Source organism: Rhopilema esculentum, chromosome 8 (assembly GCF_057945365.1).
Source record: "Rhopilema esculentum isolate cy_ngs chromosome 8, ASM5794536v1, whole genome shotgun sequence".
Classification (NCBI taxonomy): Eukaryota; Metazoa; Cnidaria; class Scyphozoa; order Rhizostomeae; family Rhizostomatidae; genus Rhopilema; species Rhopilema esculentum.
The window spans coordinates 4,818,117-4,836,342 of record NC_142822.1 but is presented as its reverse complement, the minus strand read 5'-3'; the positions used below and the strand labels follow the sequence as shown (position 1 = coordinate 4,836,342).

Sequence of the window (18,226 nt, the reverse complement as noted above, 5' to 3'; positions counted from 1 at the left end):
TACCATGCCGAGCTAGATTGCATCCAACAACAAAATAAACAATTAGCTGCACTTGCGAGGTTCGTTTATTTGGTCTTGAAAGTTTCATTTGTTTATTTCGGAATTTTGATCTGTATCATTAGAAGAAGTAAAATCAGAACATTTTTCGCAATGGTTAGCCGTTGATCCGGAACGTTGTAGTGGTTCTGATTTAGGCCGAATATTGTTGAGAGAGGTTCCGGTACAAAATGGTGGAGAACGAGCAGCCTGTCCAAGTTGTTGTAAGGTGCAGACCTATCACTGACAATGAGAAATCGCGGGGTGCAACGAGAGTGGTAAAAATAAGTGGAGATAGGATCCTTCTGCATAACCCATACCCAACAAGCGGCGTTAAAGAGCACAACTTTGCTTTTGGTCACTGTTATTTTTGGGACACAAAAACTGACCAGGTTTACAAAGAACTAGGTGAAACTTTACTACGTCGTACTTTGGAAGGGTATAATTCAACAGTCTTAGCATATGGACAAGTTGGATCTGGGAAAACGCATACACTGACTGGTTCACTCGAAGAACCGGGTTTGCTTGCGCTATTCAGCCAGGCGTTGGCCAAGAAAGTCGAAGAGTCATCCAAGGAAAAGCGCTTTTTTATGACAGTTTCGTTTGCAGAAATTTCGGATGAATGTGTACGCGATCTTTTGAATCCAAGTGGCCGGGATCTCAGGATAAGAAAACATCCACAGTTAGGCACTTACATTGATGATATTGCAGAGCTTACTGTCAGCACACATGAAGATATTGTGAGACTTCATGAGCAAGGCAACAAGGTGAGCAAATTCACAGTCTCAGATTTTGAGGCATCCAGAGCCAAAGCAAGTACAGTCTTCACTCTCTCCTTTGAACAGAAAGCCAAAGGCAAAGGAGAAAAGCAGGGTTTGCTTTCAAGGGTATCATTTATTGATCTTGCAGGGTCGAACCACTCTAGTCAATCAGAGGACAGTAATTTTGTTTCAAAAAGTATTGCCTCATTGTCTTCAGTCATCTCCACCCTAAATAACCAAAAATCTTCAACCACACAGTACAGAGAATCTTCACTGACCAAGCTCTTACAAGATGCTTTGGGTGGTAATTCATTTACCACATTTCTTTTGACGATATCACCATCTGATTCTGAGTATTATGAGAGCCTTTCAACCTTGCAAGCTGGTACTTTAATGCAAAATATCAAAACAGTGCCTCGCATTAATCAAAATGACAATACAGCGGTCATTTCAGAACTCAGAGAAAAGATAAACAGGTTAAGAGACAAAATGGCAGGTACATCTGGTGTGATTACTGATATGCCAGAGCCTAGCGATGTGGAGCGTATGGAGGAGCTCATTAAAGATTTGCAAATTGCAAAGTTGCAAACCTGGGAAGAGAAGGAAAGGCTATCTGAAATGTATGAGGAAGAAAGACGTCATCATTTGTCGAATAAAGGGATATTGGATTGGGTACTAGATTCAATGAAAAAGGAAAGTAAAGAAATTCAACAGAGATTGGCTACATTGCAGAAAGAGAAAGATAAGCTAATGATTGACTACAAGGAGAAAAGAAAAGTTGTTGATGACTTGAAAGATGTGTTGCAAAACATGATAACTGAGTATTCAAAACTCACAGAAATTGGGAAAGCAGGGGATGATGAAGGAAAAAAGAAAGTTGCAGAAATTCATAGTTTGAAAGAGCAGTTGAAGCAAGAGAGTGAGCAAATGAAAAAGTTGAAACAGCAATTAAAAGACATCCAGGAAAAACAAAAAAGTGAAAAGGAAGAGGCAAAGTCACAGACATCTGGAATGAAAGGCAACTGGGATTTGCTGCAGAAACTAGAAACAGAGCAGAGAGAAAAGTTAGAGAAAGAAAACATAGCAACCCTTGCTGATGAAATGGATAGGATCAAAATTGAAAGTGAGCAGGAGAAGGCTGATCTGAAAATGAAGGTAGCCCATGGAAGTCAGTACAATGAAGATCAAGCCTTAAAGATTGAAATGGAATTGATTGACTTGAAAGCAGAGAAATCTGTAATGGCAATCAAACTCAAATCATTGGAAGCAGAGAAAAAGCAAATAAAGAAGGATCTCGAAGAAGTTTATAAAAGACACAAAGAAGAACAAGAGTTACAGCAACTGCAACATTTTCAGACTTTTAGAAATTACAGAGAAGTGTTTGAAGAACAAAGAGCTTCACTGGAACAAAGGTACAGAGCCCTTTTGGAAGATTCTATTCAGGATGCCATTTTCCTGTCTTCAAGAAATCAAGAATTGATTGATGAAAATCAGAACTTGAGGCAAGAAATTGCTGATTTAAGAGACCAAATAAGCATGAGCGGTGAAAGACCTACGTCACCATTAAGTGAATGAAAAAGCTCTTGATACCATAAAACTTTTAACTTTTTTAGACAAAACTAATTGCTAATGTTGGCGTTAACATGATCCTTTAACAACCATTCATTGAATGGTTAGTCACATAATAGAATGTTTGATTACCTTATTACAACTAATTTTTAAAAAGTTATTGTTTTCAATGTGAACCCTTATTTCACAGAAGGTATAAAGCATTGGATGTTTTATGGGAGACTTGGGGTATCACTTCATCTTATGTCAACAATGAGTTGTTGTGTCATTTGAAAACTCCATATAGAGATTATTTTTGTAGGCAACACTTTTGAGTAAACTGCTATAAAATTTGTTGCAGATTACAGCAACTCTTGATTAGCATTATTTATTTGTTGAATAACGTAATAATTCTTCTTGATTGAAAACCAGAAAGAATACTGACTTCAAAAGATTATATTTTGTTTTAGCTAGTGCATGGTATGTGTTAGTTATAAATGTAATATATGTACACTTGTTCCTTATAAACCAGCTTCAAAATGCATTAAGACTTATGTACAATTAATTACTTGATCAAAGCAGGTCCCTGTCCTTAGAGCTATCAGTGATGCTAATATTCTTTAATGTCAAAGTCTCAGAACACTCTCCTATGGAAGTAATAAGAACATGCCTTGAAGTATATCTATTAACCAGAAGCTATTAGAGTTAAACTTTCCTTACAACACAGGTTTATTAATCATTTACCGAAAGTTGCAACACAGGTTTGTCATATATCTATTTACCAAAAGTTGCAACACAGGTTTGGTAATTTAGGAGCATCCCTTGCAAACTTTAAAGGGAGAGGGGTTAGTTTTCCCATTTTAGTAAGATGAATGGTCAAAAATTTATCATTCACACTTTCAGTTGACAACATTTTTTGCAAACTGTCCTTGTGTATGCCTTGCAAATATTTTTGTCAATTAGTTAGGCTGGTAAAAGAGTGGAAAGTTTTATGATACAACCATCTGCGACCATCAACTATGTAGCTGCTGTCTATGATTCTTTGTATTCTGTTTTTTCTAGGCAAAGGACAAAACAATGATTAAGCTCTCAGGTTCCCTTCAACCAATAAAAATTACTTATGATGACCAACTCTCAAAAATGAAATTCCTTTGAGAGTTCTGTGGATTTAAAAGATATAGCTTCCCCCCACTAGACAGAGAGGCAAACTACTAAAAATTTTAAAGATGTTTCGCAACATTTCTACTACAAAATCATTATTTTTGAATAAATAGAAGCAAGGGCATCATTATTACCCTATTCTTATCAAAATTATAAGAAACTATCAATGTTTAATGTTCTTACTTCCTAATAACCAAATACAAAACTGTTTCCTTAGTAAATTCTTATTGAATGAATATTTGAAGAAAATTCTAGCATACCAAAGCAAGGTGACATAACGGAAATTTTAGATTGAGTATTTAATGATATGGTGGTATTTAAAAAAAGGTGTTTTAACATAATCTGATTGTTAACTACATCCATAAAGGTTCTTATAGAATAAATAATAAAATATAATGGGGGATATAAATCCAAGGTAACTATACAAGTGCTGACTTTGCATCTGGATTGCCGGAGCCATGTAACATCTTGTACAAGCATAAACTAATCAAGATTAAAACCATTTTTAAGTTTCATTATAAACTGGTTCCTTAAGTTGTACTTAAATTTTTGATACCAATGCAACAAAGCTGTTCTTCTTTTTATTTTGAAATCAAGTGAATATTGTCTCTCTCGGTCTATGATACTTGAAAGTTCATTCCAATTTTTTATGTATATAACTGGAGCATGCATTCTCTTTAGTACTCTTAGGGGGGTTTGCAAACCATTATCTGAGAGTGATTGACCACATGCTCCTGGTGTCATAACATCTTCAATAACAGGGACAGATCCATATGAGATTGCCTCATAGATGCGATAACACTCTGTATTTTTTCCAACAGGAGAAAGAGTCAGGTCACTATCCTTCATTGCACTCTGATACAAGTCACTTGATTCTTTAGTTTCACCTGGTAACCATTTATGTCTTGGATTGAGAAGGCAGTCTTTTTGGAAATTTTTACCAGATTTGATCTCATTTATCAATGTAATCCTTGATGAATTCTTGTACACAGTTCCTAGGAAATTACAAATATATTTTCTCCTTGCCATAACTAAATTGCTATCACTATGTACAATTGGAAAATCTCTGTATGTTGCAACTCCAAGTGGCCACGGATGGAAATTAACATTGTCAATGTATGGAACATCATAAATAATAAAGGCAGATTTAATGATGCCACCATTCCTTGCCATGAAAGGCATCAACCAATTATTATGGCATTGCTCATTACCAAGTAAAACCACTGCCAGATTTTTTACTTTATTAATTTCTGTCAACGTCTTTAGCCACGTTGAAGCAAATTTAACCTTCTTTGGGTCCCTCCCATTTATAACCAAAATTGCATTTTGTACATCCTGGTTTACTGTTTGTGGTGTAACTGAAGGTCCTGTATGAAATCTAAACTTAAAATTTTCAATTTGCAGTTCTCCATACCTCAAAAACTTCCCATTGGTATTCTCTAGTGAGGCCTCGAATATATGCTGCCATAAGTAAAGTCCAATTGCTGCTTTTCCCCATATTTCCACGTTGTGGGTTACCTTGAAATTAGGCTTTGTTTTCGTATGACGGGTTTTCTTGAAATTTAGGCTGATTGTATCTTTCTTGTGTGACTTTTCAAAGTAAACTCGCATAATATGAATCAAGGCGTATGCAGTGAATATGAAATAAACAATACCCACTAGCTTTAGAAGTGTTAACCGCCTCATCTTCTATACATATCCCCATAACTTTTATGACATTAGAAACTTGAAAATTCTCCCATGTTTTCATTAAAAATCGGAAAAGAGGTTGTCCGAAGATGGTGTGTGCTATGGCCACTGATCAGTGGCTATGGCCTAAGCATTTAGAAGCCTTCATGAAGCCTTTGATTTCTAGAGTTTGTTAGAAGAAAACAAAATGGGTGAAAAGCTCCAGGTAGACCTCGTCGTTTTTATTTCAAGTAAAGCTTTATCTAGGTAGCAGCATTTTTGTGTACGCAGGTACGAGCTTGTACACAAACCATCTAATGTAAAGCATCCCAGCCTTTGGCGGTTAGCATGGCAGTTCTCGACAAGACCTTGTGTGAGCAAAAACAAATAAAAACATGTGTAAATGTACAAGAATAGTATGCAATATAGCGTATGCGAATTTAAAACTTTACAGACTAGAAAGATGTGTAAATAAGTGGTTGCATGCTCTTTTTTTAGAGGAGGTTTCATTTATTTTCATTTTCTTTGAGAATTGAGTTGCCCCCACACGGAGTTGATTTTAAGGGGCCAACAAAAATGCATCCATTACAACATATAGATAACTGTAAATTGAACTATTTGCCTCTACAAAAGACAATAGTATTATAAACATAATTAAAAGAATATAAAAATTGAACAATTAAAAATAGTCTCTTTCCAGATTTGAAATACCAGATTCAGGCGCGGATCCAGATTTTTTTGACTGTCGCATAAAAAGGGCGTGGTTATAAACTTTTTAGGGATCACACCCTTATTTCTTTTTAAAAAATTCCTGATTTCTATACTCAAATATTTCATGTACAGAAATGTTTTATTTCCATCCAAGAATTAGTTACAATATTTTACAGACAATTAGTTACATGATAGAAACATCTTCAGAGCTTAATGTTTTGATATAATGTTCTGTCATGTACTTGGTCAATTTTTTGCAGTTCCCTCAAAATGTGAAAAATTAAGACTTGTACCCCTAAAAGTATTGGATGTCATGGTCATTGGTATGTAGGTTTCCAAGTATCCCTTTCCTTTGGAAAATTTATTTGATTCAATTTGTTTGAGAATGTGAATTTGAATAGTCATGTCACTGCTTAGCTAGCAGAAACATTCTCTTGGTTTACTTCCTGCCTCTGCTTCTGCAGGTAGCAATGAAGAGGCAACAGCCTCTACCTAGTAACTAAGGCACGACTGTCACAGTGTACAGGAAAAGACATATGTTTGCCACTGTGCAGTCAGCTACTTTTGCATTGCAAATGATGCACTCAAACAATAGATGAACCAGTAGGGTCTCAAAAACGATACCAGAGCAGCCCGATAATGTTATTAGATTGTCACTCCTTTTTTCCATAATTTATGCAGTAGGGTAAGCAGTAGAGATGACAAAGGAAGCAAGTAGGATAATTTCCTTTTTAATCAACTCATTTCTTGTATTAGGTTAGGCATACCTTGGGTTGCTGATAGAGAAAATGTTTGCGACCAGTCTTTCCTTCAAGCTGCTGTCAAGTTTGTTGTTTGCAGTAATGAAGAAAATTTTTTTTTTTAAAAATTGATTCTGTGACATAATTTCACATGAAACATGTTTCAAATTCTGACTGTCACCTGTGCAATCTGTGGGACAGTTAAGACCCTGCCAAATTTTTTTTTCATCGCTTATTATATCCAACAAAACCAATTGAAACAAAGCAAAGTGAAATGAAATGAAGAAAATGATATATGATGAAACAAACATATAAGTTCAAAGCTATTTCCAATATCAAAATGAAACTATGAAAATCGTGTGGGGTCATTGATTTTAACTTGTCAGAAAGACTTTCACTTGCCATTTCATGCAAGGACTTAAGGTCATTGTTATGGTTTGACTTTCTTCAATTGACTCCTATCAAATCTTTTGAAATAAATGTTATGCTTTGATAGGATGTGAAGTTTGTTAAATGTGCATGTTTTGGTAACCTAAAAACAATAAAATCTCATTTAATTTCATTTAATATTTTTTTACTTTTAGGAAGAGAGACAGTTAGAGACGACCATTGACATGTTGATAACAAGAGTACAGGATTTGAAGACAACATTAACTTCTTTTCTTTTCAAATTGGAACATGAAAATCCAAATTGGTGAGTTGGGCTTTGAATTTTCTAAAGCCACGGCAAGTGAAGACTCTGCCAGGGGCATAAAAATTATTCATTTGATGGCAGTTCAAATTCTGGTTGAAAAGTGTTTTGGATTGAAAGGTTTCCTGCTTTCTGATGAACTGCCAGATTGTAAGCCAGTCTACAGAGTATACCAATTGAAAATTTAAAATCAGCCATAGAATAAACAAGGCCAGTTTTATTGCTAAACTTCTATGTGCATGCTACAGATGGAGCAACCACATTTTAAAAATGACACACAGGGTAAAGTTGCTCTGTAGGAAAGCAAGGGTGGCAAGCCCCTTAAGTGTGTTGGTGGACATTTGAGGTAATCGATTCAACAATTTTAGTCAAACAGCATGGGGAATCCTACAATGTACCAGAGAATTCTCTTTTTATGATAAATCTATGGTTTATGTTAAATTAGTTGTTTTACCATAATGAAAGTGATGGCAAAAGCCTTAAGTAGAGCTAGGTCACTGGTGCTATGCTTTCATAGCCCCATTAATGGTGATATAGCTAACCACGTAAAAAATGTGACAGATCTATTTAGCATATGTCAGTTGAAGGTCATTCAGTAACAACTTTGTCCCTGATCTAAAGTGTTCCTTTACTGTGTAAATGGGGTCTAAAAGTCTCAACTGCTTACTATCTTGCTAACCTATTTTCTCTTATCAATATCAGGAATACTAGATTTGTTCATATCATTAAATTCTAGGCCTCAAATGCTGGATAGCTTTGCAGTACTTTCAGGTAAATATTAGTAAAACTTTTGAATCTATCTAATAAGTTTTATTCAAGGCATCTGATCAGGAGACAATTCTTGCAAAATTAAAAGGTGAAATTGATACAGACTCTACAATATATCTGTATAAAGAAGTTTCTAATTTTCTAAGTACCTTTCATAAGCATTTTAAAGAGAACAAGCTTCTAATTTGTCAAACAACTTTCTTCAATCAAGACTAAATTGTTTGATCATTTTCAGTTTTTGGTGTCCTTATCTTTTATGATATTTACTTCTTTTGAAATAGGGTTTGGAAAATGTTTCAATTATTTTCAAATCAATGCCTGCATATACCACAAAAACAGAAAATAGGTCTTCCAACTGAACTGTATTTAGTTTTTAATATATGCCTTCTCTACTAATAGCTTTTCAAGTGCAACTTCAAAATGTGTTTATTTTGTTTGAATTTTGTTTGGTGCATCTTGCTATTGCTCAAGGTTTCTGGATAAGTTGATAAACTTTGGTGAAAAAAACCTGAAATATTCCATGAAGCAGCCTTGTTTTGTAAACTTGAATAAATTTCTTCTTTTCACTCATGTGGAGTTTTTGACCTCAGCTTCAAATCATAATCCAAAGTTTCCCTGGTTTTGGTTGTATAAGAAACAGAAATTTATAATTCTTTAAGGAAATTAGCCACAAAAAGAAACAGGGATGTCAAGTTTTAGATTTTCATAGCTGCCATACTTTGGCATTTTTAAACTTTTTATCTTAACATAATGCGTATCAGTTTTAAATCTGCTAGCCGGACTAAAACTAAAGTGCTAAATCTTATTCTGTTATAAAAAATTGATATTTTTATATTTTGTGCAATCTCTAGAACGAGGCCGTTAATCGGAGTAGTGTATAAGTATTGTTGTGAATAACTTCATGCTCCCAGAAATTCAAGAACCTCAAAGGTTTTCAGGGGAGATTTTCATTAGTAGGAAATGCACCATTCTTTAGGAACTGAAATATGCCTTTATTGTCTCGAAAAAGAAATATACGCCAAAAAAAGAAGCAGGAGCTTGTATTGTTTCTTTGAAAACACCAGGTTCCTTTGTCATGAAAGTGATAATGTCTGAATTCCTTTAAGGTCAGATCAACACACTGAATAAGATGATAAAAGGTGAGCGAATCCCGATTCTCAGAAATTTGGTCTTGTTTCCAATAATGGTTTCCTTGGATAGGGATGAATCTTTGGAGGTTAGCAAAATTTGACTGCTTATTGTGGATTTCATTTTTATTATAACATTTATTATTTATTTCTGTTTATTATAAAATTCTAATACACAATCAAGATGCTAACAAAGGAAATTACTACAGATAAAGGGTAAATCCAGTAAAACTTGGTGATGTGAAATATTATTTGTAATTTGCAGTGGGGTAGATGGGGGTCAGAGTGGGCGAAAAGCCCCCATGTAAAGCTAAACTGTTTTTTTGTCCGAAAACTTCAGAGCTTGTTAGCAATATAACATGGTTGTCTATTTTTTATCCAAGAATTACATTTTGAGTGGAATTACATTCTTGGAAGTGTTTATTTCTACACAGTCCAAAGCCCTTATTAGACTATAAATTTTATCGTAACTTCTCCATCAAAGCTTGGTATTGTTCCAGCTTTGCCTCATTTCTCTAATGATCTGTTCTTTTATCAGCTCTCTATTTTTTCATTTTACCACGCTGCTATTCAATGTTATTCTGCCTTATAAGCGTGTAATACCTTGTTTATTTCAGTAGACCGAGCTGCTTGAGAGTGATACTTTAAAAATAGACTTATCACTTTACCATGTGGATTTTATAAGCAGTTAATCTTGCTTTGCGGTACAATATACCTTTAAATTTATAAATAAAAGAAGAACAGATGTTAGAGGAAAAACAAAGCAACAGTCGAAGGTTGAATGTTGCCAAATGAATTGATCTTCTTTCATAAAAATCTAGACTTACCTTGCAACGTATTTTCATATATAGAGCTGCATTGTGTCTGAAATCATAGTCTTTAACTCAAACTTGAATTTAAATCGCCATTTATGAATCCTGTTTAAATTTTAGAAAGGCACTGAAGGTAGAATCCAATCATTTAGTCACGAAGTTGGTAAGACTTTCTTTTTCCTAATTATTTATCTCATGTCACTGTACAAAAAAGCGGATTGAAAGCTTATTCAAAGAAACATATTTATTCACAATATAACGCGGTATCAATGTAATTACATTGCTGTGAATTACAATCGATAAAACCTTTGGTGACTTTGATGTTTGGTCATTGTCTTGGTCATTGTCTCTTTTTTAACTTTATCGAATCTCTTCTCGGCTGCCTTTCCTTAAATCGTTAGAAAAAATTGCACCGATTTATCCTATCTCCCTGCGTGCTTATTGGCAATAAAGCGTTTTAGAGAGCTTTGAATGGGCAACATCTTTGATATTTTGTAGTCCCCGATGCTCTGAGGACCAAGTACGAGCCTGATGTTGAAAAGGAAGAGGCGCGGTTTGCGAAGAACGCTGCCGATCTCAGCCCAGAAGAAGCACAGGTAAGAATTGCTTGTTTTCTCGCACCACAGATGACTTCAAATACAGTAAGGTACTGCCTGGGAACCAATTAAAAATAAGCTTTTTAGGAAAGGAGGCTTGCTTTGAGGTTAGGCCTTCCCGATTTTCCCGATGTTTAACAGTTTATGATCTTTCATCAACCTAAGAACAAATTTGCCAGCAATACCAAGTCATGAAGGTCTAGGAAGTTTGGCCTTTCGTAATTCTTAGACAGTTTATCGAAAAACCAGGGTGTCTTCTTATTCTCGACCACCGAAGAATAACCCACAATGTCCCGTGTTTCTGGTCTGTTAACAAAAACTTGGCATATCCCCTTTAACCCATTATGTAAACAAGAAATAATTGCTTGTCACAAGCGTTTACTATGGAAGTTTAAGTTTAAAGTATTCTAAGGAAGCAATTTCAGAAGTATTTTAAGTGAAGGAAAAGCGTTGTTAATCGCTGTCTGAAAGATCTTGAAAATTTTACACCCAAGGACCACAAACAATCGAAAGCAAAGTATCCACCTCTGTGTTCTGTTCATGAACGACTTAGTTTAAACTTTTTTCACAGCGTCAGATCTCCACTCTGAATGAACTGACGTCACACATTGTTGACATGATATCCACAGCTAGAGAAGAATGGGATTCTGAAAACACATGTGAGAACGTTTTCTTTTTAGTTGATGTCAACAAATCTTTGCGGTCTACATTCTACACTCCTTGATTAGCTTCTATACTTAACTCGAATTTGAAATTCGTTTTACTACCTTTATGTTTAATAATTTGCTTTTGTATTGTGAATTTACAATGTAATCTTCACATGTTTTATTTTTTTCATTCATACATTTGTTAGAAAAAGAGTACACTTCTGCTGTTGAGGCGTGAGCCCTTAATTCTTCAAAGCTTCTTTCGTTTCGAATACACCTGTTGATAAAGCAACGAAGAAATGTATCAGTGAATAAACGAAATAGCAGTCAGATTTCTGGCATCACTGAAAAAGCGTTTTATCAATGCTTGATAAAAAAGTAATTCATTGTCGCAGGCCTCTGTCTCAAATCTGTCAGATAATTTTATTTCTGTCTCCTTAATCAAGTCTTCGATATCCCTAATTTACGTCTAACTTTGCCTTACATTTTCATTTTTGCAGCCAAAAAGATAGCAATAACGCCATCTGCAAATGATACGAATATCCTTCTGAATGCAATTTCTAGCGGAACAGGTTTGTTAATCATTTGTCTAGCACTCCAAGTTTTCGATTCTGTACTGAAGCGTGACTACATAAAGGACAATTTATCTTGTTGTCTAGGCCTAGCTAAATAAAATTTACTAAATTGAACTCATGCAACACTTTATAGATAAACTATTTTGCTCAGTACACCACTACAGCTAAAATTTAAGGTATTTTATCTGTTTGGATTCCTGCTAAATTTGCGCTTTAATGGCCTTCATGAATTGAACTTCTTGGTGCTGCAAAAAGATTGCCCTTAACCCAGGGGCGTTGTGGCTAGGCGGGAATCCGGGAAAAATTCGCAAAAAAGTATGCCTAAAAAATTTTTAAACGTGGTAAATGACTGGAAAAAGCATTCTAAAATAAGTGCTCTGTCGCGTTTGTGTTGGTGTTAAGTATGTATTTCGGCATTTGATTTGTTCCACATTTTTGCAGTCTTAAAGAGACTATGGCTAGAGAAAAGGGGATACACCCCCAACAAATATAGCAGAGGAACCTTTAAAGATGGTAAAAACTGGCGTCTTTGTAATTTTTCGTTGGTGCATGGTTTCCAGGTACGTACCATTTTGGGCGACCTGTGGTTTGCGATTGGAGATGAAGAGCGGGCCCCCCGATAATTATTTTCTCCCGGCCCTTTTCTAGGAGCCACAGAGCAACAATTCCCCTGCCTTAACCACTCCTTTAATCAGGAGATCGTCTAGATACTTTTTTGTACTGAGATAACCTGTGCTGTGGAAATATTTAAACGAGCACCACAAATTTATCAGGGCTTACAAAATGTATTGAAGCAATATTCAATTTTGCCTCGATATTGCAGCCATTCTACAATAAATTGGTATCCAAACGTCAATGAATAGAAGGCTATTCCCCGTTGAAGCCCGGTACGCAAGCATCTAATAGGCCTCGAAAGAAAAAGTAATATTTTTATCTTGTGATTGAGGCTAGGATCTATCTTCTCTTTCTAAGGCTAGAGTTACACTTTACCGCATTGTTATCGGAGCGGAGCAGAGCGGAGTAACTTTTACTTCGGAGTGATATTTAGGGTAGCAGTTACACTACGACGCTCCGCTCGCTCATAAGCCTGCATTCATTTGCATTTCTGGTACACAAAATCCACCAGATTAAATTTTTTGATGATATTTTGAATCTATGTGCTGTTGCGAATTCGTTTTCAATAGCTATGCATAAAATGACGAAGACAACCATGAAACTGAGAGATAAATGATGGGGTTCGTAGGACAGATAGCGAGATTGTGTTCCTATCTGATGTGTTAAAGTATGTTTTTCTTCAAAGGGCCACTTCAATAAAATCTGGGTAGAGATGAAATCCAAATACAAAAATGTTGGGGTGATTTCGATTTGGCATTATCCAACAGCAACAAAATCTCAGAAATCGCTATTGTTCACTAACGATCTCATTGCTTCAATCAGAAAACAGTAAGAAAATCCTTTGTTGCGAAGTGGAGCATATCGGATTCGTGCGGTTACCCTAAAAAGCTCCGCTACGGAGTGACTCCGGAGTGATTTGCGTATCACCTCCAGAGCGGAGTGATTTTCACTATCCGGTATGAAATTTACTCCGCTCCGATAGCAATCCGGTATAGTGTAACTGGCACCTAAGGCTAATCTTAGTATTTTCTTCGGGGGCTATGGGATGTCTCTGTAGGTGTATATACTGATATCGATATTGAATAAGCTACGTAAATATTAAATGCTAGCTCACTCAAATGTGAATCTTTGTTCTTGCACAGAACTATTAAACCATTGATATCTCGTGTTGATAAGTCAGTCTTCTTGAATACGAGCTACTTGTACTCGTAGGTGGGTAATGTTAGAATGACGGGTTTTTTGTATTAAACCCCTTTTTTGTTTTCTATGGTTTGAAAAGGAAATATCAGTTCACTCTTGCCTCGAAACTACAAGTATCCTTCCAGAAACTCTTATATTGTGGCTTGACTAGAGGTTTTTCGTGTTTCAAATCTGCTTAATCTGCTTTTAAGGTCTAAGAAGAAGGCCGTCAGTTTCAGTTGAGTCAGGTGAGAATTTCATTGTCCAGTCTTGATTATTGTCAACATAATGATGATGAAACCGTTACAACAAGTTAGAAAGTTTCAATTGGTACCAAGCTTCAACGTTTCTTCTGCTCCTTTCCAGCTTTTATTGCAATTTAGGGGTTTGGGTGTGGGGTCAGGTGGCTCTCGTGCAAGCGTAACAATGAGGTCGCACGTATCACTGATTGACAGTGTGACGCCATTCATCATTCCCCGTAAAAACCACGAAGGCCATTACTTGCCCGAAGGATGACAGGTGATCTGTTATTTGATGTTCAAGCAGTGCGGTTCATGTGGGAATTTAAACCTGCGCATGCGTATAAAGCCATCTTTGTCTGCGATCAATGATTGGTTGTGTTTCCTTGTTCAGGACCCACCTCAGATCAGAAGGCAAATACTGCCGCATTGCACAACAAAGCTCAGAGTTCTATGAAGGCGAATGTTCGCAGTCATCCTTACGCAGGACATCAAGCACCGCGGGGCCAGCAGAAGTGAGCACAAGCAACAACCATTGGCCACTTTTTTACAAGGTATGTAGGTAATTTTTGCTTTGAATAGCAAGTCACTGGAAGATATTTTCAGAAAATTTACTGTACTGGCACTAAGACGAATTAAAAAATACGCTCCATTTTAAAGAAGAGTTTCTGTTAGTGTAGCTTTAAAAAGTGGAAATAGCATTATAACAACTAGCCAGAATAAGTTCGTTCATTTGAAGAACAATATAGTGATTAGGAAAAGGGTTTGGTCTATATGTGGTTTAAGCTGTAGGGTTTTCCCACTATAAAAGCAAAGCATGCTATCAGATCATACAAGCAAAGCATGCTTTGTTAATCAAGATAACACCCTTCAACAGTCGTGCATCGTTAAAGAAATTCTTGCTTTCCGTCTACACTGTCTTACAAATAAAAAGTTCTTTAAGCAGATTGCACGTTTGAATACCGAAAAAGGCAGGGTCGAGTCACATTGTTAGCTTCACTCCTAAGTGTTCCGAAGAGATTTTCGAAGCATTTTACAGTTATTGAAACTTTACATTGTGAGTTTCAAGGCTCCATGTGGAAAATCGATGTTCATGTTATGTTATTTTTCTGAGGGGATCATATGTATGTACTTAACATTATCTCCCTTAGATAAACAGACGGCTGTTTCAAAATCACATCACGTGTCAACGTGACCTGGTCACCAGGTCCCCAACCCCCACATTAGACCACAATCTTAATTTCTTCTCGCAACTTGCACAGTTATACATAGTCATATTTTCCGGTATTTGTCAGCGAATCACAACTTGATATAACTCTGCTGCTCTCTGTGTATTGTTGCTTTTTCATTTTGAAGTTTGAAAGACTTCTCAGCATAATCTAATTCTCGACCACAAGTGGCTTCTCCATGTTAACACGATTAATTTTTCAGGAGTTTAGTAAAATAAAGTTTGCATGACTTTAAAATTACCAGGTAATTTCAAGCCTTATTTTCATTGCGACCTTCCTGCATTGTTCGTTTAATATGAGCTTCTTCTCTGTCTGAAATTGTGAGAGATGTTTATCTTTACGCTTATAGAGCATTCGTGTCAGGAATATCCATGCTGGTTAGTGACCACAGAGGTTTTATCCGATTGCGAATATATGACCTTATAGCAAAGAACTTATTCAAATGACTATTATCATAAACAAAGATTCTTGAGCGGATGTTACTGAATGTTGCTCACAAAGTAAAGTGATGCTGAGACAGTTGGACTAGTCAGAACTGTTCGCTGTTCCAATCTCCTTCAGGAATTTCAGACATCTTCAGTGACAAATTTCAGCTGATACATCTTGCATTGTATCTCTAGCAATATATTTGGTAGCAATAAAAGTTTGATATTTAAGTCTAAAGCGTGTTTAATACCTGAGCTGCTCAGTTCTGTGTCTTTACTCGCCTTTGCCAGCAATATATTGGCATCTACCCTGTCTCAGTTTGGCACAATGGAGAACTCGTCATACGTTGCCATAAGAATGGTAAACCCTGTGGAATGTGCCATTGAAGAGTTTAACAGACCTAAAAGAAACCAAGCTCCCGAGGAGTACCGTTTAGTTGTGCCTACCGGAACTAAAAGTTCCTCCAAGTTTGTCTTAAAGGAGCGTTTTTCTTTGTGCCTTTGGTTCATTACTACTGTGAGCGCCATCTCTTCGTGGTTTTCGTTCCCAACTTTGACACTAAAACTAAATCAGTACTACGATAAGTCGTTCTTAGAGATATCAGTTATATTTTGGATATCTCCGCTGTTCATGGCAGCCATGCTTCCTCTTACATCACTGTTTACACGGAAAAGCTCATTACCAGCATTGATGGTATCAGCATTCGCTAACGCATTGGGGTGTGCAGTCAAATGCAAGGGAACCTCACCAAGCGGTTATTCCATCATTTTCGGTGGACAAATGCTGATCGCCTGCGCAGTTCCATGGTCCTTTGGATTTCTCTTCGCAGGCAGAAAGGAGAATCAAAGCAAAGCTCTGTTTCCTTTGGGTTTATTGGCTTTAACATTAGGTTGCGTATTTGGTTGCGTAGTGCCCGTCGTCCTATTTTTAGATGGTGAATCAATGAAAGAAACAGGATCCAAGTTGCACGCATATTTCTTATGGGACGCAGTTATTTCAACTCTTATTTTTGCACTCATTCCATTCGCTCTGAAAGAACGAAAGAAACTCCCTGATTCAGATTATCGAGCCTTTGTTATTCCACCAAATGATGCTGAGCAGGGGTACGAGGCTGCCCATGGACATGTCACCATGGATATAGGCGGTACAGGCAATATTTCCTCTAGTAATGTTATACATTGGGCCTTGCACTTTAAAGAAACTCTTTTAACGCGAAAAATGGTATCGTGCGGGCTGAATTATGCGGTTTTCCTCAGCTTCTTCCTGGTTTCAGTCTTATGTGTTCAGGACCCTTTCTCGTTATGGCCTATTTGCCTACTAGAATCTGCAGTCGTTGTTACTATGGTGATCGCTTTTCTTTTTGGGAGAATCTTGAAAAAGGAATGCTCAAAATGGATTGCAGGCATCTGTCAGTTGGCATTTCTTTCTTCTATCCTTGCCTTTGCTTATATTTTAGATAGCTCATCAAGCAAGGGGAAATACTCCGCCTTTTTCTTTATGCATACCTTTATCGGACTACAGTTGTTGATTTCTGCACAAAAGCTTAAACTTTCACCTCAGTCAAAAGATCAGATGTTTGCAGCCATGTTTTTTCTAAGCCTTGCTACTACAATTGTTTGTTTCTTGTTGTTGGTTTTATTATGGAAAGTAGCCGTATTTGCTTGGGCTATAGGTGTCTGTATTGTGTTTATAATTTCGTCAATATGTTTTTTTCTTTCATAATAATCAACCACACAAATAGAGCGATTATCAAACTATTGCAATACTTGGCAATGTTTCAAAGCATCAACAAACCGTCATTCTTAGCTGCACAATTCTGGCATCGATTTTTTTGGCGCTGTAGGAGAGGCTTAAGGGGGGTATATAGGGAAATGAGATTTCAGTACTGGGATTTAGGCAGTTGGAACTGGGAAATTCATTCTGGGACAGGATGCGCATTGCATTTATTGCTTAAGTTAAGTATAACGTCTAGCCAACGTTCACTGGGAAAGGGCTTTTACCTAAAAATGGCTGGGAACTAAGATCAAGAACCATAACCTCTCTCCCTTTTTCAGGACACTCTCATAGTATCCTTGCTGCTTAGCAAAATATATTTTGGACGCAGCTAGCAAAATATAATATGTTTTTGATATACCGTGTGGTTATTACAAAAATTCAGATTTTAAATGTTAAGTCTAAGTGGAGTGAATTTACATGATAGTTCAGGAATCAGGTTGAGCATAATTTAGACTTCCCAGTTCAGTTTTTACATCCGATCCTAATTTCAATGGAAAACTTTCAAGATATTTGTTCTCTTCCGTTGAAATCTTCTAAGAATAAATTACTGGAATAAAGCAATCTTTCATTCATTCGTCTTCATATTTCCGTTTTTCATATTCACGTACCTTTGTGGAGTTTGTGGATTGTTTCATTAGATAGTGTTGTTTTATTGAATATTCTGTTGATTTTAGTGAATAAAATAATTTTAAATTATAGTAGAAATATTCTTCGCCCCGCAAAAGCATATAATTAAAATTTTGGTTAGTAATTAATTACACTTGGGAAGAGCATTGACTAATCCTTTTTAGCCAGTCATAGCAAGATCTATTTACTCTCTTTGTAGAATCATTACCTATCTTTGGATTAACAATTTCATAAATAATGGAAAGTTTGACACCTTCCTCAACCTCAATCAATGAAATTACGGAGAATATAATA

General features: G+C 36.3%; 4 protein-coding genes across 5 annotated transcripts; 3 read left to right on the top strand and 1 right to left on the bottom strand.

The window, feature by feature from the left end:
* Positions 1-227: 227 nt before the first annotated feature.
* On the top strand, positions 228-3,369 carry LOC135694909 (kinesin-like protein KIF13A). Its single transcript, XM_065213791.2, has one exon. It carries the CDS (start codon positions 228-230, stop codon positions 2,370-2,372), a length of 2,145 nt encoding a protein of 714 aa, XP_065069863.1. The 3' UTR covers positions 2,373-3,369.
* Positions 1,391-5,281, bottom strand: LOC135694914 (ribitol-5-phosphate xylosyltransferase 1). Of its 2 annotated transcripts, XM_089109779.1 has the most exons (2): positions 4,921-5,281; positions 4,371-4,501 (listed from the first exon to the last, which is right to left on the bottom strand). In XM_089109779.1, the coding sequence occupies exons 1-2, from the start codon at positions 5,190-5,192 to the stop codon at positions 4,459-4,461; spliced, it is 315 nt and encodes a 104-aa protein (XP_088965905.1). In that variant the 5' UTR covers positions 5,193-5,281; the 3' UTR covers positions 4,371-4,458. The 2 variants fall into 2 exon arrangements, with proteins under 2 accessions (XP_065069869.2, XP_088965905.1); XM_065213797.2 differs by having other exon boundaries at positions 1,391-5,192.
* A 7-nt stretch (positions 5,282-5,288) lies between these two features.
* Positions 5,289-15,791, top strand: LOC135694916 (mediator of RNA polymerase II transcription subunit 8). Its single transcript, XM_065213800.2, has 11 exons — positions 5,289-5,400; positions 7,210-7,319; positions 8,053-8,087; positions 9,191-9,300; positions 10,144-10,186; positions 10,522-10,619; positions 11,191-11,278; positions 11,767-11,838; positions 13,848-13,883; positions 14,269-14,428; positions 15,453-15,791. Exons 1-10 carry the CDS (start codon positions 5,383-5,385, stop codon positions 14,391-14,393), a joined length of 735 nt encoding a protein of 244 aa, XP_065069872.1. The 5' UTR covers positions 5,289-5,382; the 3' UTR covers positions 14,394-14,428; positions 15,453-15,791.
* Positions 15,792-15,856: 65 nt separating this feature from the next.
* On the top strand, positions 15,857-17,612 carry LOC148959825 (choline/ethanolamine transporter FLVCR1-like). Its single transcript, XM_089109794.1, has 2 exons — positions 15,857-16,679; positions 17,584-17,612. Exons 1-2 carry the CDS (start codon positions 15,857-15,859, stop codon positions 17,610-17,612), a joined length of 852 nt encoding a protein of 283 aa, XP_088965920.1.
* Positions 17,613-18,226: the final 614 nt, after the last annotated feature.